The 21,132-nt window shown below is 53.9% G+C and overlaps 1 protein-coding gene across 1 annotated transcript in view; it reads left to right on the top strand.

The window, feature by feature from the left end:
- Syt6 (synaptotagmin VI) overlaps positions 1 to 10,232 on the top strand; it is a 59,478-nt gene extending 49,246 nt beyond the window's left edge. The window contains 3 exon segments of the mRNA XM_013024627.1: positions 3,706 to 3,877; positions 5,737 to 5,887; positions 10,166 to 10,232. Coding sequence (XP_012880081.1) covers positions 3,706 to 3,877; positions 5,737 to 5,887; positions 10,166 to 10,183 — 341 coding nt within the window. The 3' untranslated portion in view covers positions 10,184 to 10,232.
- Positions 10,233 to 21,132: the final 10,900 nt, after the last annotated feature.

Raw genomic sequence — 21,132 nt, 5'->3', positions numbered from 1 at the left:
CCCCCAGGACCTGGCAGTGCTGTTGTTCCCTGAACCCCCAGCCTCTCTCCTCCCCTGTGCCTCCCCAGCCTCTCTCCTCCTCTGTGCTCCCACCAGTCTCTCCCTCCCCCATGCCCCCCAGCATCCCCATCCCCTGTGCCCCCACCAACCTCCCCCCCTCGTGGCCCCCACCAGCCTCTCCCCTCCCCTGTGGCCACCGTGCTGCCTCCTGTAGTCCAGACAGCAGGCTGTGGGAGTGTGCAGGATGAAGGGCAGTAAACGCCAGTGTTTTGAAGCAGAGCACAGCCCCAGCTCCCCGGGCTGGGTCTCCGCAGCCACGGCAGTGGATCCGCGGTGACTGGAGCGCAGGGAAGGCTGACTTCAGCCCACTGCGCCACTGTGCTCAGCCTGGGCCATGGTGGGGGGGGGGAGCACGTGGCGGAGGAGACCCGACCTCAGAGCAGGAAGCCAAGAGGAGGGGGGTGGGGCTGAGGTCCATAGCAACCAGACCTCGCCCATGGCCTCGCTTCCTTATATTAGTCCACACATCCAGAAGGTTCTACCACCGGGCCAGTAGCACCAAGGCTAGGCTCAGACCTTCAGGCGTGGTCTTTGAAACATCCGCCATCCAGGCCACAGGTGTTTCTTGGTCTGGGAGATGGGAACGCTACCGCCTGCATTGATTGTACTCAGAATAAGTGAGCAAATCCAGGGAGATGCTAAGCAGTGTCCCAGGACATCATAAGCACTGGGTGGATCACTGGTAGAAGGGAGAGGACAGAGGGAGGGAAGAGGGTGACGGAGGGGCAGAGGGGAGGAGGTCTCAGCTCCCAGTTTTCGTGCAGAGGAGGGAAAGGAGCAGGAGACACACTCAGGACAGTCTTCTCCATTTCTGCACTGGCCTGGACTTCCAAAAGGGTCGCATGGAGTGGCTCCAATAAATGTCTGCCCTCTGCCCAGGCTTGGGCTGCAAACACGCTAAAAAGGAGGCAGGGATGGGGCTGGGAAGGTGGCTCAGTGGTAGAGCACTTGCCTTGCATGCTCGAAGCCCTGGGTTCAATTCCTCAGCACCACATAAGAAAAAAGCTGGAAGTGGCGCTGTGGCTCAAGTGGTAGAGTGCTAACCTTGAGCTGAAGAGCTGAGGGACAGCACCCAGGCCCAGAGTTCAGGCCCCACGACTGGACCCAAAAAACAAACAAAAAAAAAAGGAGGCAGGGGTGGAGAGCAGCTGCAGAAGCCTGTGTGCTGGGCATAGGGTCAGGGCATACCTGCATACGTGCATTTGTGCACACGTACACATATACACACATGCATACATAGACACAGGTGTGTGCACGTGCTTTCCTTATGGTAAGGAGGGCCCTCCGGGAGCTGGCGGGTGACAGAGCAGGAGCTTGAAGCTTGTGAGCTGAACGCTCGCTGGGGAGGGCGGAGGCTGCAGGTAGACGCCTGTGAGGATGCGCAGCCTGGGAAAGGCCCCATTTTTCTCCTCCAGGAAGCCCTCCTCTGATGTCCATGTCCTGGGTCACACCACCCCGGAGGCGCCCCTCAACTCCTATGGAATCTGCCCCACACCCCCTGCCTGTACTGGGTGTTTCCTGGAAAGCTCTTAAGTATGAGCACAGATGCCACAAAGCGGTCGTGGTGGGCCAGGCTCGGGGGCTATGCCTGTCATCCTAGCTTCAGGAGGCGGGAATCTGAGGATCAGGGTTTGAAGCCAGCTGAGAAGGGAATTCTGTGAGACTCCAGTTAACCACCAAAAAGCCAAAAGTGGAGCTGTGGCTAAAGCGATAGAGCCCCGGGATTCAGCAGTAAAGCTCAAAGACAGGTAACCAGGCCCTAAGTTCAAGCCCTAGTACTGGCAGGCACACACATACACACACACACACAGAGAGAGAGAGAGAGAGAGACAAAATCCTCCGAAAATCCCGAAGCGTGTCTCACAAAGCAGTAGAGTGCAAGAGCAGGCTGGTTAAAATTCCCTGCTGCCTCCTCCAGGTTCTTTGAAAACCTAAGCTCTCTCATGGTCTGGGAAGGTAGCTCAGTGGTAGAGTGCTTGCCTTGCATGCATGAAGCCCTGGGTTCGATTCTTCAGCATCATATAAGCAGAAAAAGCCGGAAGTGGCGCTGTGGCTCAAGTGGTAGAGGGCTAACCTTGAGCTGAAAAGCTGAGGGACAGTGCTCAGGCCCAGAGTTCAGGCCCACAACCGACCAAAAAAAAAGAAAGAAAGAAAACCTAAGCTCTCCAACGGCTGAGCATGGAGCTCATCCAGTTACCTGTGGACACGCCTTCATCTAGTCGCCTAACCGTTAACCCTAAGCCCTAACCCTAACTCTAACCCCTAAATCTTACCCTAACCCCAACCCCAACCCTCATTCGGTTGCCTGTAGGAAAGCCTTCAACGCTTGGCCTTCTGGGCAGGGCTGAGGTTTCTCTCCTTCACACTGAACTGCATGTCAGGGGCCATGAGTCCGGGAGGCTTTTGCACAGGAGGCAGGGCTGTACCCTCGGGATTGCAGGGTGGGAGGGCATTGGACTTAGCCCACACCTGCCCATGCACACAGCCTGGACAAGGTGCCAGCCCCTCTGTGTCTGAAAGCTGTTATTACCTGTGGGTCATCTTCACCCTTCTTGAGCTGGAAGCGTAAATACTAATTATGATGGTGACCAAAACACCTGTGCTATGCGATACCCTAGGTCCCTTCATCTGGATGAGTAGAAAATTTCAGGGTAGGAAGACGGCATGAAATCCCTATTCAGAAAAACAGAATGGAGAGCCACGCTTGGGAGGCACACCATTTCAGTAACAAGACAGTTGCTGGCAGCATGGAGACAGTCCAAGACACCATGGAGAAAGCCTACCAGCCTGGCCCTCCCCCAGGGCGGACTCCCTCACCCTCCCGGCCACAGCTCCTTCCACTCCACAGCTCAGAAGTGGCCAGGACCTGACTTCCAGGGGAGCAGAAAGCAGGCTGCATCCCCTTCCTGCTGACAAATGCAAATGAGAGTATTGAGATATGGGAACCCAGCATAAACAGCGTGGGGCAGCAGCTGTTCATGTCTCTCTGACTCCAGGGTGTGCCTTCAGCATCACAGAGGCCTTTTTGTTACCCCCTTGATCCTTTGCTCAGCAATGCTGGTGAAAACCTCCGGGGAAAACTGTCCCCAAACACATGAGAGAAATATGGGGTCACCTGTCACCCTGGCTACCTGGGAGGCTAAGAGCTGAGGCTCACAGCCTGAATCCAAGCCCACAGAGCAAAATACATGAAATTCTTCAGTTTATCAGCAAAAAGCCAGAAGTGGAGGTGTGGCTCAAGTGGTAGAGCACCCACCTTGAGTTGAGGGACAGTGCAAGGGACAGGCAAGAAGAAAAGGAGGAGAGGAAGAGGAAGAAGGGAAGGAATGAAGGAAGGAATGAAGAAAGAAGGAAGGGAGGGAGGGAAGAGAAGAAAAGCCAGGCGCTGTGGGACAGAGGTGCAGGTCTGGGGCATGGGCAGCGCGTGTCTGGTCAGGCTGCATCTCTGTTAGTACCTCACAAGAGTAAAGATGACAGTGCCTCCTCAGAGACAGGTGTGCACACAGGTAACTTCAGGTGGCTTTGTTTTTCTCACACACACACACACACACACACACACACACACACACACACAGAGTCAGCCCTCTATGGCAAACAATGCTCAGGACACACCCTCTCTCCTTCACTCTGTTCCCGTCTGCACAGACCCCTATGTCAAGGTGTCCCTGCTGTGTGACGGCCGGAGGTTGAAGAAGAAGAAAACCACCATAAAGAAGAACACGCTCAACCCCGTCTACAACGAGGCGGTCATCTTTGACATTCCTCCGGAGAACATGGATCAAGTGAGCCTGCTCATCTCGGTCATGGACTACGACAGGTATGTGCAGCCCAGCCCCAGGGACACGGCTCCCGCCGCCACCCTGGGGCAGCGCAGGCTTCTTGGCCTAGGACCCGGAGTTTGGGGTGCGGGTTCTGCCACCCGAAGGGACAGGGACTTGAGGGGACCACGTGGGCCTCGGCTTCCCTCCCAGTGGCCTGTTTCCACCCATCGCTTCCCGTTGTCCTGGGTGGTGCCATGACCACTAGCCGTCCTTTAACATGCCTCTCTGGCAAGCCGGGCACCCGTGGCTCACACCTGTCATCCCAGCTACTCAGGAGGCTGAGATCTGAGGAGGACCATTCAGAGCCGGCCTGGACAGGAAAGTCTGTGAGATGCTTATCTAATTAACCAACAAAAAGCTGGGCGTGGCTGGGGTTCAAGTAGTTTGGGTTTAGCCCGGAGCATAGAAGCCAAGCAAGGGAATGTAGAAGCCAAGCAAGGACTTAGAACACCACCACCGACAGGATCCAGGATCGGTCCCTACCACCTCGGCCCCGCATAGCCTCAGGTGAATTCTGCCCCGACTCTGCCAATTGACTAAAAACACATCTTCCTGAACACATTCCTCTACCCCTCTGAAGATGGGTCATGGCTGTGTCCTTCCCCTGGGCTCCCACGACTTTCCGCCACCAGGCCCACCACGCCTCCCAGCCCCGGTCCTCTTCAAGGGTGTTTTTTCTCATTTTTGATTCTGCTCCCCATTAAGGCTGCCTCAAAAACACTGCCCAGCCCCTCATGATTCCCTCTCTCCAGCTGTCCCTTAACAGAAGGAGACTGAGATCTGCGCTAATGCCCCGTCCTGGATTTTTTTTTTTCTTTACTGCGGGGATAGTTCTAGGATTTGAACTCTAGGTCTTGCTCTCTTGCCTGGCTTTTTCTGCTCCACGCTGCTACCACTCTACCACTTGAGCTACAGCTCCACTTCTGGCTTTTTTTTTTCTTTTTTTGCCAGTCCTGGGGCTTGAACTCTGGGCCTGGGCGCTGACCCTGAGCTTCTTTTGCTCAAGGCTAATGCACTTGAGCCACAGCGCCATGTCCAGCCTTTGAAAGTCATTTATTGGATACTTTTTTTTTTTTTGGTCGGTTGTGGGGCCTGAACTCTAGGTTTGGACACTGTCCCTCAGCTCTTTAGCTCAAGGCAAGCATTCTACCACTTGAGCCACAGCGCCATTTCCGGCTTTTTCTGCTTATATGGTGCTGAGGAATTGAACCCAGGGCCTCATGCATGCGAGGCAAGCACTCTACCACGGAGCCACCTTCGCAGCCCGAAAGTCGTTTATTGGAGATAAGAGCCTTTTGGACTTTCCTGCCCGGGCTGGCTTCGAACCACAATGGAGCTAGGATTACAGGCGTGAGCCACCAGCACCTGGCCACTTCTGGAGTTTCACTGGTTAATTGGACACAACAGTGTCTCAAATCATCTGCATGGGCTGCTTTCGAACCTGTATCCTCAGATCTCAGCCTCCCAGCTAGCTAGGATTACAGGTGTGGCACTGGTGCCCAGCTCCAGTCCTGGATATCGAACACAAGTTCCCAGGCCCCTTGACTAATGTTACTTGAACGGTAATGGATGCTCTTGCTGAGTGAATAAATCACGGCTGGGGGAGGAGAAATGGCTCTCGGCATTATCTCTTGTTAACGGATTCTCTCCCAGTGCTGCTGTCTCTGCCTATGAAGGGCTGGTCAGGTCACAAGGTGAGAGGCCATCGGTCCCTGGGGTTCCAGGCAAGCCCTTGGCCCTCGCTTATCTCCCTGTGTCTGATGGAGGTGGAGCAGCCTCACAGGCTCCGACCTCCCAGGGCGGCCTTCTGCCCAAGAGCCCCCTGGTGGCCAATGGCGGGGTCTGTCTTCCACAGAGTGGGCCACAATGAGATCATCGGGGTGTGCGGCGTGGGGACCAGTGCCGAAGGCCTGGGCAGGGACCACTGGAACGAGATGCTGGCCTATCCCCGGAAGCCCATCGCCCACTGGCACTCCCTGGTGGAGGTAAAGAAATCCTTCAAAGAGGTGGGTGAGGCTGCCTGCCCGGCGCGTTGGCCACTTGGCATTGTGGGCTGAGAATGGCAGCCATGGGGCATCCGGGGCATTGGCAGGAGGGGCACAAGGCCGCGTGCTCCTCCGCATAACAGGCGCTGGGGGAAACGGAGGCTGCCTGATGGGGCCCCTGACATGGGATGTTTCACAAGCAATCCTGGAGGTTGTCTTGTTTTCTGTTGTTCTGTGTTGGTACTGAGGCCTGTTGGAACTCAGGGCCTGCGCACTGCCCCTGAACTTTTTCACTTATTGCTAGTGCTCTACCACGGCACCACTAACGGCTTTTTGCTAATTAAGTGAAGAGTCCCGTGGACTTTCCTGCCTGATCCTCAGATCTCAGTCTCCTGAGTAGCTAGGATCATAGGGGTGAGCCCCCGGCACCCGGCCAATGCTGAGTTCTTAATGGGAAAATTTAAACCTTGAAAAAGCCTTCCCAGCAAGCCACTGCCGGGCCTGAAAGCCTCCTCAGAGCCCCTGAGTTAGTCCTTTAGGATGCACCCCAGAGGGGAGTGAGATCAGAACCTGGGCAGGAACTCCTGCCATCAGAACACCCAGCTCCCCAGGCCCGAGCCAGGCTGAGTTTGGCATTTCCTCTGTGGATAGATGGCAGGTAGACTGCCAGAGAGCAGCTCTCTCCTTGCACGAAAGGCTTCACAGTCTCTCCTGAGAGGCACTGCTGTCTAGTGGAGTCCCTGGCCAGGCTGGCAGAGGCTGTGGCTCCAGTTTTGCCCCCTCCTGGCTTGCTATGCATGCTCCTGGCTTGCTATGTACGCTGGAGCCCAGGGCTTCTCCTCCACTGTCAGGAAAACATCCCTTTAGCTGATAATCTCAACTACTCAGGAGACTGAGATCCAAGGATTGCAGTTCAGAGCTTGAGCAGGAAAGTTTGTGAGATGTTCATCTTCAATTAACCAGCAAAAAGCCAGAAATGAAGCTGTGGTTCAAGTGATAGAACACCAGCCTACAGTGAAAAAGCTAAAGGACAGCACTCAGATCCTGAATTCAAGCCTTAGTACTGGCATGCACGCACACACCACAAAGAAGATAGAGGAGGAGGAAGGAAGGAGGGAGGGAGGGTGGAAGGAAGGAAGGAAGGAAGGAAAATGACTCTTTGAGTGACATCAACGCTTGTCCCACTTGCCACACCTGACCAATTTAGATCCTGTGGTGAGCTCTTGGCCTGCATTTCTCGAGTAGATTGGGGTCAGGCAGTCAGATCAGGCTGAGCCTCTGCTTCGAATCACAGCCCTGTCTATATAAAAAGCTAGATGCTGTACAGCAACCCATAGAGAATCGAATACCAAAACAAAGGCCTTTTTTGTTTTGGTGCTGGTGCTTGGGCTTGAACTCAGGGTCTGGGTGCTGTCCCTGAGCTCAAACGTGGTGCTCTACCACTTGAGCCACCGCGCCATTTCTGACTCTTTTTTTGGGGGGGGTCCGGTCGTGGGGCCTGAACTCTGGGCCTGGGCACTGTCCCTCAGCTCTTTAGCTCAAGGCTAGCACTCTACCACTTGAGCCACAGCGCCACTTCCAGCTTTTTTCTTTTTGCTTATGTGGTGCTGAGGAATCGACCCCAGGGCCTCAGGCATGCAAGGCAAGCGCTCTACCACTGAGCCAACTTCCCAGCCCCTGACTCTTTTTTTTTTTTTTGGTAGCTTTAGTGCAGATAAGAGTCTCACGGTCTTTCCTGCCCAGGCTGGCTTGGAACCACGATCCTCAGACGTCAGCCTCCTGAGTAGCTGGGATGACAGGCATGAGCCACCTGTGCCTGGCAAAAAAGAGTGTTTGGTGGGCACGGGGCCCTTCCACTAAAGCTTAAAGTAGAGGCGCCTTTAAAAAGTGCAGCAGAAAATGTCCACCCAGCCAAGGACCCCAGGGCCATTCTCAGACCCCCCCCCTCACACAAGCCCTGGATGAGGCTGCTGCCCAGCCCTGTGTGCCATGAGCCCAGCTGGTGGCCCTGGGCAGGCTGCAGCCAGCCTTCAGTCCTCAGTATCTGTTGAGGGGGCTTTGAGGGTGGGCATGGGACTGTGAGAGTCCAGGCGGCCGCTGCCCGCCCTGGGCTTTGATTCTGGGTTGGTGAGGGGTAGGCCCGTCCCCTCACCTTTCCCAAGCCCAGCTGCAAGGGCTGGCTGCCTTCCTTGACACGCGGGGCAGACCCTGCACCCCTGATGTCTGGCTAGCCTCAGCAAAGGAAACGTGTGGCAGGAGAAATGGAGCGCGGCACGCTCTGTTGTCAGGCCTGGGCCCCCAGGATCCTGATAAGTGCAATCTAATTAGTCCACATAATTGATTCCAAGTCTGTGTCTTTGAGAACTCTGACTCACTCGTCTTGACAAAAGAGAAAGATAAAGTAGAATAGAGCCCTTGAAAATGAATATTTGGTGAGGCAGTCGAGTTAACAGTCCGCAGAAAACAAAAAGATTAAATTGATTCATATCCCTCGGCTTTACTTTTTTTCATCACCTGGCCCTGGAGTGAGCGATCGAGTGTGCACAGGACTGCCCCCCTTTCACACACACATTTCCTCCTCCGATGATCATTTCTCTGCACAAAGAAGCTGAAAATGACATCCGTCTTGGCGACAGAGAATTTCAGCAGTAAGGACTGGTATGCAGTCTTCATGGACACTTTTATTAAAATGCATCTAACATCTAGGTGAGGGCTTGCGGTTCATACCTGTAGCCCTAACTGCTCAGGAGGCTGAGCTGTGAGGACTATGATTTGCAGCCAGCCTGGGTAGGAAGTCTGTGAGACTCTTATCTCCTGTTAACCAGCAAATAACTGGAAGTACAGCTGTGGCTTAAGTGGCAGAGTGCTAGCCAAGGGCAGAAAAGCCAGGTAAGGATAGCGCAAGGCCCTGGGTTCAAGCCCCAGTACACTAACACATACACACACACAATCACAACCTCAGCAGGCTAACATGAACTAACACTCCTGTGTGTTCACATAGCACTCTGTGTCCTCAACTGTCCTCACTGCTCACCTGCCTCCTCTTTGCTCAGTCCTGACACTGAGAGCCTTGCTCTTGGAGGTTGGATCTCCCTCCCAGCCGCACCATCCATAAAGAAATCTCCTCCAGTGCCAGGAAGATAAATGACCTCATATCTGTAAAGCACTCCGTGTGTATCTTGTACCTTTCTAGCTGAGTTTCAAGTGCTGTGATCATTTCTCTTTTTATTAATAAGAACAGAGGGCATCAAACTGGCTTGCCTGTTAGGGGTTTAAAATAAGGTTGAGGGAAACAAATTCATTGAGAAAGTATTTTCCCCTGCTGGGATCTCCCGTGAATAAAAATGCATTAAGCCACATCCAGTGCCTGCCCAGCTACGTATCAGCCCATTTCTTCCCACATTCCTCCTTGGCGCGGCACGGCCATCATCCACGTCTCCACACACAGAGCCGGGTGGCTGGGCTCCTCTCCAGCTTTATTGCAAGGGGCCATGTTCAGATCGCCTTCTGTAGATTTCTGTGTGGGTCATGGCTGTGGCTTGGCCTCAGGACCTTGCGCTCTTGCTTAGATTTTTTTTTTTTTTTTGCCTGATACTGATGCTCTCCACTTGAGCCATCGCTCCACTTCTGACTTTTTGCTGGTTCATTGGAGATTAAGAATCTCATAGACTTTCCTACCCCAGCTGGCTTTGAACCACAATCCTCAGTGTTAGCCCCAGAATTTGCTAGGATGTCGGGTGTGAGCTGCGGCCCTGGCTTTCCATAGATTTTACATTTCAACAGAAGACCTTGGCACACAGCTGCCTGGGAACAGTAACCTTGCTGTTGGTGGGGGACAGGGTCTCTGCTTTCCCAGAGCCACTTGGATGTGCATTCTAGAATTATCCACCTCTCCATTCATGCACTAAGCTCCTCCCTTGGTTTATCATCACAGGAAAACTTGAGGCCTTAGCCGACAGTCCATGTTCTTTCTCCATTCATTCCAGATAAACAGTTACGCTCTGTGTGGCTACCCTGGGAGGAGTATAGGACAGAGGTGCTCTGTGTAGCATTTTGTGTTTCCCGCTCTGGGCTGGACAGTTGATCCAGTTGTCTCTGTGGCCTGTGATCCGGAGAGGAGCGAGCAGTGGCCGGGTGCCTCTTGCTGACCATCGAAGGCAGTCACCTAGCTCCACACAGCAGGATCTGCTGGCGAGAGCACTCCTCACGGTCTCACACCACCTCAGCGTGTGCAGACTTGAGGCAGAAGGCCCAGGGGCCCAGGGGCCAGGCGCTTATTGATTGCCTGTATCTCACCAGGGAACCCCTCGGTTGTGATTTCATTCACGCGGACGCTGCAAGCAGAGGGACTGCACCGGAGTTAGGAGTAAGTACCTGGAGTCAGGCCATTGGTTGCGCTTCATCTCCTCCCTCCCCCCGCAGCTCGTGCCGCACGGCACCGTGGCAGGATGGAGCGGAAGGGGCCAGAAGACCCGGCTCTGTGGCCAGGCTCTCTCTGCTCCTCACTGGCTGTCTCAATTTCTGTGTCTTTGTTTTCTTACCTGTAAGAGAGCAGGCAGGCTTTCCACGCGCCAGTGCTAGGGCTTGCACTCAGGGTCTGGGCGCTGTCCCTTAGCTTTTTCACTCAAGGCTGGTGCTCTACACGCTTGAGCCACAGCGCCACTTTGGGTTTTCTGGTGGTTCATTGGAGGTAAGAGTCTCATGGGCTTTCCTGTCTGGGCTGGCTTTGAAACACGATCCTCAGATCTCAGCCTCCCGAGTAGCTGGGATGACAGGTGTGAGTGACCACTCGCTCCCGGCCCCCTCCAGTCTGGCCCAGTGGGATTGGGCAGGTCTAGGTCACATGGTGGCAGCCGAGGCTCAGCTGTGAGCCTTCAGGCTGGTGTGCTCAGGAAGTGTGAAGGCCCCTGAGGGGAGTGTGGAGGCTGAGCTTGGGGCTGCGGCTGGGCATTGTCCTGCCGGTCTGGCATCTCCTTGGCTCTGTGGCTGTTCCCTGGGTGACAGAAGGTTTACCCTCAGATAGCTTAGCTCTGTCTGGACATGGCTGCCAGATGCCGTCCATCCTCCTGCGTCCAAACCCAGGCTGCACTTCTCAGCCCACTCTTCCCCAGGCGAGATGAGAGGCGGGCACCTGTGGCAGGAAGACCATCTGACCACTTACCCAAGCTCTGTCTCCCTTCTTCCTCCCCCGCAACAAGGACAGGAGTTACAGGGGGAGACACTGGCTCTGCGAACCTAGGCCACCCCAAGACAGGTCAAGAACGGTCCAGGACTGAGTTCCTTGCCCTGGAGACGGGGCGGGGCAGGGCCTGGCTTTTCCACTCCAGGCTCCAGCCCTTCAGTCCCGGAGCTCCTATCAGTTACGCATCACCACGTGTACTTCCACAGTAGGCTTGAGGCCTGCAGGGGGCATGGGTCTGCGAGGAGAAAGCTGGGGAGGAAGAAGATGGGCCGCCTCCCTCCACTCCCTCCCGCTGCAAGCTGGGTACAAATACTGGAGCACATATCAAGACTGAAGAGCCAAGGCTGTCCGGGGGTTCTCTGTGGCACTAACGGCTGCCAGACAAACTGCAAATAATCCCTGCATGGGATCAGGGCAGTGAGGCCACACTGTCCACACGCTGGTAGCGTCATCTGTTCACAGCAAGAACAGTGCTAGACGTGCACTGAAACGGTCCACCACGGCAGCCCCTTAACACACACACACATGCACACACGCAGTACACATGCATGCATGCACACATGCACACACACCACATTGTGAAGAAAGCCCGACAAGGCACTCCAGGCCTTCCTCCCAGTTCTGCACAGCGGACAGCAAATCCATGTTGCTTGCGAGGAGCCCAGGGCATAGCCAGGGTGGGGTTGGAGTGGAAGCGTTAGCTCAATGGCCGTCGGTAACTGGGTTTCCTCCTCTGCAGTGGCAGGGCCGAGCTGCCAGCTTCGACAGCAAGAGTTCGAGCCCATCGCCAAAGCCGCCTCTGACGCCATGAGGGCGGCCGCGCCGCGCCGCCCACTCCCCCGTGTCCTGTCTGCACTCGCCAGTGTCAGCGTCTAAGCGGTGTCTATGCAGCTGCTCCTGGCAGCGCTGGCCCGACATCCATCCTGCGGCTAGATCCGTCCGCGTCTTTCCTGTCTCCCAAGGTGATGTTGTTGTGGTTTTTGACTTTGTATAGGTCTAATGTCAAGACAAGAAGAAATAAACAAATGGGTGACTAACAAAAAACTAATGAGTAGAGGGGGAAATGCCAAGGATGGAGAGCCAGAAGCTGGTTCTAGAAAACCAGATGAAAATAGCAAGCCGACTTTCTAGAAGAGCAGACTGCCTGCCTGAAATTTTGTCTCCACCAAGCTCTACAACCCTGGAGAAGGAAGCAGTGGGTATGGCCATGGCTGCAGTGGGTGTGGCCATGGCTGCAGTGGGTGTAGCCATGGCTGCAGTAGGTGTGGCCATGGCTGCAGTGGGTGTGGCCATGGCTGCAGTGGGTGGGGCTATGACTTTTCAGGACCCCACAGGGATATACAGATGCTCCAAAGACCTTCACAAGGCCAACATCAGCTTCAAGCCTCTGTTGGTGTGACACAAGCCAAAATCTGAACTCCTGATGTGCTGACATCGCAAGACTTCTGCAGCGTGTGGGTCTCCTCAGCTTTTTTCATCAACTAGAAACATCTGGATTCCTTCCTCACATTCTTCAGGAATGATCCTGTTTAAACTAATCTCGCCATAGGTTTTCTGACGACTTACCGCAGTTAATGATGGCTCGTGTTTAAAGGCAGGCTCTCCATTCTTGAAAATAACCTTTATCATGAAGAAAGCTAGGTACATATTTCAGGATGATTTATGTGTTATGCATAGCTTTTTAATTCCATGAAGTATCAAACAGCTGTCTTAAATGCCTAAACAGATAAAAGGAAACAAATCTAGATGAAGTGTTCTTTTCTGAAGGAGGACTTTGGAACTCTAAGCCACAGACTGGATCTCTCTGGGAAGAACATCTTCTTGGTTAAAACCAATCAGCCTGAGCTTATTTCAGCTCCACAAACTCTGGGACAATTCTCATCTTAAACTTCAGTTCCGTAACATATTAAGTATTCTGTGTTGTTTTAGTACTGGTGTTTTGTTTTACCTTTAGGTCTCTACCATAGGCCAAGTTCACTTTAGAAAAAAAAAGAGTTTGAACTCTTCTGTATTGTAATAGCACATTCCTACAGAGCGAACGGTGGTGTTCGGGCCAAGGCCTCTGTCAGTCTTAGCCCTCTGCCCTGGTTGACACATAGGGGTGGTTTCCACCTCAACTTGAGACCCCATAGTGCCACTTTCCAGAGCTGTGTGTAGAACTCACTCGTAGCTACTCACCTGGCAAACCCCTCTTTCAACAATGGAATATCAAGAGCATAAACACTATCCACACACCTTGTGTCTTACTCTTTATATGTGTTATGTGCTGTAGGACAAGCGACCTAATTAAGCAACTCTCACTTGAAGCCAAATGATCTGGTTTCTCCATTGCTAAAACCTGAGGTAGTGTCTGCTTCCTAATGTGATGAGGTTGGGTATGCACCAGCGGGATAAGGTGGTGGTAAGAAAACTTTTCCTGGAGAAAAGTAAGTGTCGATAAATCTAGACTCCTCTGTGTATGAGCCTGGGGCTAGAGACTAATGTATGGAGATAACTTTCCTCCCCAAATGTCTTGTGAAGGACAGGCCTTCTGAGTCAGGCAGCCCTGGAAGAACACACTCACATCCTGACAAGACTCCCAGCAGGTGACACACTTCATTACGCTTCTCCACTGTAGACCCAGGCGGCTACCTCAGGGTTGCCTCTAGGAAGGAGACAACTGTATTTCAGAAGGATCCTGGAGGTTAGTGTGAGAGGATCCTTCCAGAAGTCATCTGTCAGCCCTCAGGCAGGGGAGGGCGCCCTTCATTGTTGGCAGAAGGGGGTGCAGTCAGCGCAGATCTCAATGTTGCCGTCCTCCTGCTGTCCACGGAGCGCTTTCTCTTGAGTAAGCATCCCAGCTTCAGAAAATCGCCACCAGAACAGATCACAGCCACCCCCTCCACCACCCCAACACCTGCCCATCTTGATACCTTCCCACAGGAGTGGGGGCCACCTGGGAAGGTTCTAGTTCCTGAGCCCTTAGGGCCCCCCTCCCCGCCCCACCTCATCTGTCCCAAGGGAGACCAGCCCTGGTGCTGAAGTTCAACTGGTGCATGAATCACTGTTCATCTCATTACCCAACGAAGCGTCTGCCCTGTGCACAGGAGAGGAAACCGAAACAGAAAGAGAAGAAACATATTCAAAGTGGGCTCACCTGTCAGCTTCCTCTGCCAGGAGAAAGTCCTTGTGCAGTGATTGTGAGCTTTGCCAAAGTTGCGACAGGGACCCTGCACATAGACTTATTATATTATTATTATTTGCTAATCCTGGGGCTTGAGTTCAGGGCCTAAGTGCTGTCCTTGAGCTTTTGTTTTTGCTCAAGGCTAGCACTCTACCACTTCAGCCACAGCTCCACTTCCAGCGTGTTGGTGGTTCATGGTAGATATGAGTCTCGTGGGCTTTCCTGCCAAGGCTTGGAAGCACAATCCTCAGATTCCACCCTCCTGAGGGGCTGTGATTGTAGATCCCACCCTCCTGAGGGGCTGTGATTGTTGAGCGAACCACCAACACCCAGCTCGCACACACATTTTTATTTAAAGGAAAGAAAGAGAATAGGAAAGAAAGAACAGAACAGAAAAGCAAAGTTTCTTTCCCATTTTGTGGACATATTTCTGGGTAGAAAGATGCCCCTCCCCTCTGTTAATGAATGGAATTACTGCTTTGTGTCTTCTCATCCCTGTCAAAGCCTGGAGTTTTTATTCAATTAAATTTCTGTTTCTTGCCCAGTTCTCTTGTCATTCCACGTTCTTGAGAGTCTGCAGGCCCTGTACGCGGCATCCTGCGAAGCTTTTGATTTTGCCTTCCTCTGCTATCACAGCCACCTCCATCCTGTGAAGGTGGGTGGGGGAGGGGGCACCTGTGCAGCACAGGCTGGAATCCAAAGCATTTGGGCCTCAGGACGGGGTTGCTCCAAAGCCCCTCTGGGTATACCTGAGCACACCTCACACCTGGGCACACCTCACACCTGAGCACATCGCTTCCTCCCACCAGGAAGAATTCTGCAATGCTGACCACACACAACCGGCAGACTTGACATTTAAAAGAGATTCCAACTTCACAGGCTCTCCTCCCTACTCACCCCTTGTGTGGCTCCCCTGCTCCCCCCCCACACACACACACCTTGGCAGTACTGGGGCTTGAATTTAGAGGCTAGGCTCTGCCCCTTATGATTCTCGCTCAAGGCTGGCACTCTTACCACTTAAGCCATTACTCCACATCCATCTTTTTGCTGGTTAATTGGAGAAAAGAATCCCACAGATTTTCCTGGCTTCGAACTACAATCCTCAGATCTCAGCCTCTTGGGTAGGTAGGATTTCAGGCGTGAGCCACCGGTGCCCAGCTCACCCTCAGTTAGTAACTAACTTGAAGGCAGCGAGGTGGGGGAGGCCCATTCATTTCCACACCTAGATTCACGGTACTCTGCAGAGAGTTGAGGGCCGAGCGGCTCAGGAGGCTGCTTTGCCTTGCTAGCATGCCCACATCTGTCCACCAGCAGAATTCTGCCACGTTCAGCCACGTCCACCGCTGGAAAGCCTCCGGGGCAAGGCATCACGGGCTCGGCTAAGCCGCACACATGCCACCTGCCCATCCCGTGGCTGAGAGCAGCCAAGACTTGGTTCTCAGTCTGGCTACTGACCCACCTAAGGCAGCAAGGTTGGAAAACACCCCACACGCCTCCAGAGACCAGGCAGCAGCCGACGTGGCTGTGCCCGCCTGAGGGAGGGAGCGGGCAGGGCCTCCTGCTGGTGAGGCCCTGGAGAGCCACCTGAGCTCTGCCAGCCAAGGATTCCATCGCTTCCCTAGCATCCATTGCCACCACCACTCCTGACCCTGCTAAACTCAAGTGGCCAAGTGTCTCGAGGATGAAATAGTGAGTGCGTGGTCCCTGGGACATTGTGGCGCACAGGGCAGGCTTATGACGGCCACAGCACACCCGGTGGGCTTAGGAAGGTCACGGCGCACCGGGCAGGCTTGGGAAGGCTGACAGCTGCACTGGGAGGTGACACGTTCTACTTTGTGGACTGACTCTTACAACAGATGTTTAGTACAATGTTAGTAAAGACAGTTTAAGGGAGGTGGAACAAAAGGCTACAGGTGCCCAGTGAAGAATATCACAGCCTAGGCCAGGCCCAGAAGCTCAACGCTGTAATCCCAGCCACTCAGGAAACAGATCAGAAGGAACAAGACTGATGCCATCAGAACAGAATGTCAGTGAGGAACACCCCACCCCCAGCTCAACCAGGAGCATGTGTGGGGTGCACCTGTCATTCTAGCTGCATGGAAACTTTTAGGAGTGTTGAGGCAGGCCCAGGCAAGCATGTGAAACCCTTTCCAAAAAAATAATGAAAGAATGCCTGGCATCGGTGGCTCACGCCTGTCATCCTAGCTACTCAGGAGGTTGAGATCTGAGGATTGTGGTTCAAAGTCAGCCTGAGCAGGAAAGTCTGTGAGACTCTTAACTACAATGAACCACCAGAAAACCAGAAGTAGAGCTGTGGCTCAAGTGGTAGAGTGCTCGCCTTGAGCTGAAGAGTGCAGGGACAGTGCCCAAGCCCAGAGTTCAAGCCCTACAACTGACAAATAATAATGAAACAAAAAACAAGGTTGAAGACATGGCTTAAGAGGTAGAGCACTGGCCTAGCAATCACAAGACCATAAAGGCAAAGAAGAAGAAAAAGTATTACAGCTTGGAGGATAAAAAGCAGCCTTGGGCAGCCAGGTACTGGTGGCCTGTGCCTGTGATCATCCTAGCTACATAGGATTGGTCAAGGGAAAGAAAGAAATGTAAAAGTCCAGTGCCGGTGGCTCACGCTTATCATCCTAGCTACTTAGCAGGCTGAGATCCGAGGATCATGGTTCAAAGCCAGCCTGGGCAGGAAAGTCCGGGAGACTCTTATTTTCAGTTAACCACCAGAAAACTGGAAGTGGCACTGTGGCTCAAGTGGTAGAGTACTAGCCTTGAGCAAAAGAGCTCAGGGACAGTAGCCAAGTCCTGAGTTCAAGCCCCACCACCAACAAAAACAAAACCTCAACCCTACAACCTAGCCTCTCCCTCCTGCCCCACCTCCCCCCAGCCTGCTCAAGAACTTCAGGAGCTTGAACCCAAGCTCAAGATCTCCATTATGGTCTTTTCATCTTTTTTTTTTCTTACATAGGTAGTCACTAATGTATTCAGTCAACTAACAGGCATTGAGCACCAGTATATATCAGATAATGTTAATTTATACCAGGCCTGAGTATATGCACATTAATGACAATAATAACTAATAGACACTATGCACTTACCACATGCCAGGCCTCTTTCTAAATGCGTGAGACACATCATCTCACAGACCCTGCTCTCAGTCCTGAAGGTTAGGGAACTTGACCAAAGTCACAAAACCAAACCCAAGGTACTGAAAGAGAGCTCACAGCCACCAGTGGGAGGCTACGCTTACTTCTAACAAAACAAGGATCTTCCGGGAGCTCCAGAGAAGAAAATGGCCACACATATGGAAACGGGCTCTCTGGGTGCCACGCATGCACCAGAGATCTGAGGCCTCCTCCAGAAGGACCTCCTGTGCGCCGTGCGCAATCCTGCAGTGGTGTGCCCGTGTGTAATCCGGAACGGAGCACTGTGCCTGTGCGCAATCCGGAATGTTCCCTGGGCAGCTGTGGTCTCCTCCCTTCCTGGGCAGGGGCTGGCAGCAGCCTCTTGGAGAATCGCAGTTTTGCGCATCACCTTGGCACCGCGGAGTCCGCCCAGTCCAGCCAGCCATAGCCAGTCACCCATCATTTCTACAGTGCTCGAGGACGGGTGCCCTGGTGCTACCTGGCAGCTCCCCAGGAAGCAGCCAGGGCTGGTCCCGTACCATGCCTGGCTCTCCACAAAACTTGGGCTCTTCCACCAGGAGGAAAGGCGACCCTGTGACACCATGGGGTGGAGGAATGGGGGGGGGCAGAGAGCATGCAGAAGTTCAGCACAGCCCCAAAGCCCCCACCCCACCCCAGCCAGCTTTCACACCCAGTACTGGAGCCATCTCAGCTGAGAACTCAGTCCCCGAGGGGAGTGACCTGTGACTCCTTCCCCGAGGTTGCTCTCTTCCCTGTAGTTTGGTGACACAGCAAGCATTACCTGTGACACGGAGCACTCCCCACCCCCCTCATTCCCCGTGGGCAGGTGCCCCCGGCTTCCCGCCGAAGCTGCCTCCAGGGCTCTGTGCCTGGGCAGCTTCACAGGTTCCTTCCAGCGTGGGCAGCAAGAAGCCAGAAATTCTACCAGCTTCTGGAAGTGTGAGGCCTGGAGGCAGCGGAGGATGGCTGGCCACGGCTGAAGGCCAGCGGGTCTTTGTTCTCTGAAGAAATCACCGTGAAATCCAAGAGCCACACCAGGCTCCTATCTGTCTTCCTCACATTACCAGTAACTTCCTCTTCCCAAGAAGCTACATGCTTCTGACTCTGAGGCTGCCCAGCCCCTGCCAGGAAGCCGGGGTGCTGTGGCCCTCAGCTCATTGAACCTCCCAATGCCTACCTGTTATGGAGTGCTCTTTTTCCTGCCACATTGGCCAGGCAGGTGGATTTTACTTTGACACCAATGTTTTTGGTAACTTCAAGCACCTAGAGCCAGAGATCTAGAAGCCAGAGACCTGACCCCTTGAACTCCCTGATCTTGCTATGGCTTGAATATCCACCATGTCTGATATACCACCACGAAAACGCTCACCAGATGAGGCTGCCCGTTCTGACTTCTACCCCACAGAACCAAGAGGAAAATTTCTCTCTCTTTCTCTCTCTCTCTTTCTCTCTCCTTCCCCCCTTTCCCTGTTGCTCTCTCTCTCCCTTTTCTTTCTTCTTTCTTTCTATCTATGTTGGGGGCTTGAACTCAGGACCTGGGCACTACTGTCCCTTGGCTTTTTCACTCAAGGCTGGTCCTCTACCACTTGAGCCACAACTCCACTTCTGGCATTTTGCTGACCCACTGGAGATAAGAACCTCGTGGACTTTTCCGCCAGGGCTGGCAGGCGTGAGCCGCCGGGGCCAGGCCATTTCTTTGCTGTATAAACTACTTGATCTGCAGTATTCGGTCATCAGGGCAGGTTAACACACTGAGCTAGCAGCCTGCCCGGGCGGGTCGTGTGCCCGCTCTATGGAGCCGGCCGTGGTCAGGTAGCTCTGAGTCCTAGACAGCCTCGAACGGCCTCGCCTTCCAAGTGAGCAGCTTGAGATGGAGAGCAGGACTGCCGTGCTGCTCCCCAGTGGAGAGGGGGTGGAGGACGCAGCGGATAAACCAAGTGGCTGAGTAATTAATTAGAATAACGTAAGCACTGAGCACTCACCAAAGTGGTGACATTTAACGAATGTCAGCCACTATCTCACCCCTTCCAGCTCCTCTCTAAATGTCAGATCTCTCCCAGTCCCTTTTTCCCAGGACCTGCCAGGTGTGTGTACCTCCGTTGGCAGCCTGGTGCCCGCCCAGTGGGTCAGCATGGCGTGAACTCTTGAAGCAGAAGCCCTGCTGTGGTGGTGGAGAGCACACCCCGCACCGGACTGCAGCATGAGCTGCTCCCCCCACCCAGCCCCATTCCCCAGCCCCTTCTTGGCACCGGGAGATGCGCAATGTTCTGCTCTCTGCCCCACCTTGCTACCACCAGCACCCTCCAGACATCTCAGAGTTTTCAGGAGAAAAGCTGAGCTAAACTCCGGAGAGGAAGCCAGGTGAGGGGGGCCTGGAGTCTCAGGCTCAGAGACAAACTGGGGAACAAACTGCTAGATGCTTATTCTCAAGAAGGAGTGTGGACCTGGGTGCCAGTGGCTCATGCCTGTCATCCTAGCTCCTCAAGAGGCTGAGATCTGAGGATCACGGTTCAAAGCCATCCTGGGCAGGAAAGTCTGTGAGACTCTTATCTCAAAAAAAAACTCTAGAAAGCCAGAAGTGGTGCTGTGGCTCGAAAGGTAGAGCGCCAGCCTTGAGTTGAAGAGCTGAAGAATAGTGCCCAGGCCCAGAGTTCAAGCCCCACAACCAACAAAAAAAGGGTGTGTGTGGAGACACAGCACCCCAAATTCTGTCCTGCTGGGAGTCCCCAGCCCCTCCCCCATGCAGGCTGCAGGGGAGAGGGGAGGAGCCACTCAGGGTGCAGAGATGGGGCTCCCCCAGCTGGGAGTGGCCTAGGCTATCCTTTGCACCCCATTTATCTCCCTCATCCCCAGTTTTTATTTTGTCAAGCTGTAAATTCATTGCTCAAAGCAGTTCCACCACTGGAGTCCTCCTCTGAGGGACAGGACTCTGGCCAGATTGTCTGTCTGTCTGTCTGTGTCTCGAATATGCTTATATGTTAGTGCTAAACTTCCACATGTGAGAGAAAACCTGCGTCATTTGTCTCCCCGAGCCTGACTCTACTCAATGTTTTCAGGTCCATCCATTTCCATACAAATAACCTCATATTATTTTGAATAAAATCCACACATGTACGTGTGTATGTGTGCGTGTGTGCCACATTTTCCTGACCCCCGCATCTGCTGTATCCATGCGTTGACGGTGGTGGGTGTGAGTGTGGCCTCGACCTGGGCATGCAGCGTCTCACCGCACTCTCACTCACATCCTCGGATAAACAGAGGCAAGCTCGGCTCACGCCCGGTCCTGTCTGGGACCTTTGTGTCACACGCAGCACGAGTCCTTCAGCTGCAGCTGCCAGGGCTGGGGCTGCTCGGCCGCCAGTGCCATGAGCCCAATGAACTTGTTTTATTTATAAATCGTTAGTGTTTTCTGTTACACCAACAAAAGTGGGCTGGACGGCACTCTGTCCTCCATCTTCCCCCTGCCCCTTGCCCCCCCCCTCCAGGTCAACACTGAGTGCTCCGTGTTGTCCCCCACCTGCCCGGGGCGGAATCGAATCTTCCTTATAGTGAGAGCTCCCCACCCCCGCGGGGGGCGCTGTCCCACTCCTGCTGGCACACAGCAGGACCTTGGGGGTTTGTGGGAGTGGGTGAGTAGGGGACTTCCACAGGCCCAGACAAAACTCAGCCCCGAGGCCCAGAAACTCCCAGGGCCAGCGCTGGCCAGGGCACCACCTCCTGTCCCCGGCTCCATGAGCGCCTGCAGGCTCTGTGGTCCCCAAGGCCGGGG

The sequence above is a fragment of the Dipodomys ordii genome, unplaced genomic scaffold, assembly GCF_000151885.1.
Source record: "Dipodomys ordii isolate 6190 unplaced genomic scaffold, Dord_2.0 Scaffold78, whole genome shotgun sequence".
Taxonomy (NCBI): domain Eukaryota; kingdom Metazoa; phylum Chordata; class Mammalia; order Rodentia; family Heteromyidae; genus Dipodomys; species Dipodomys ordii.
The sequence above is the reverse complement of the archived record's forward strand: the minus strand, read 5'-3'. Positions and strand labels throughout refer to the sequence as shown.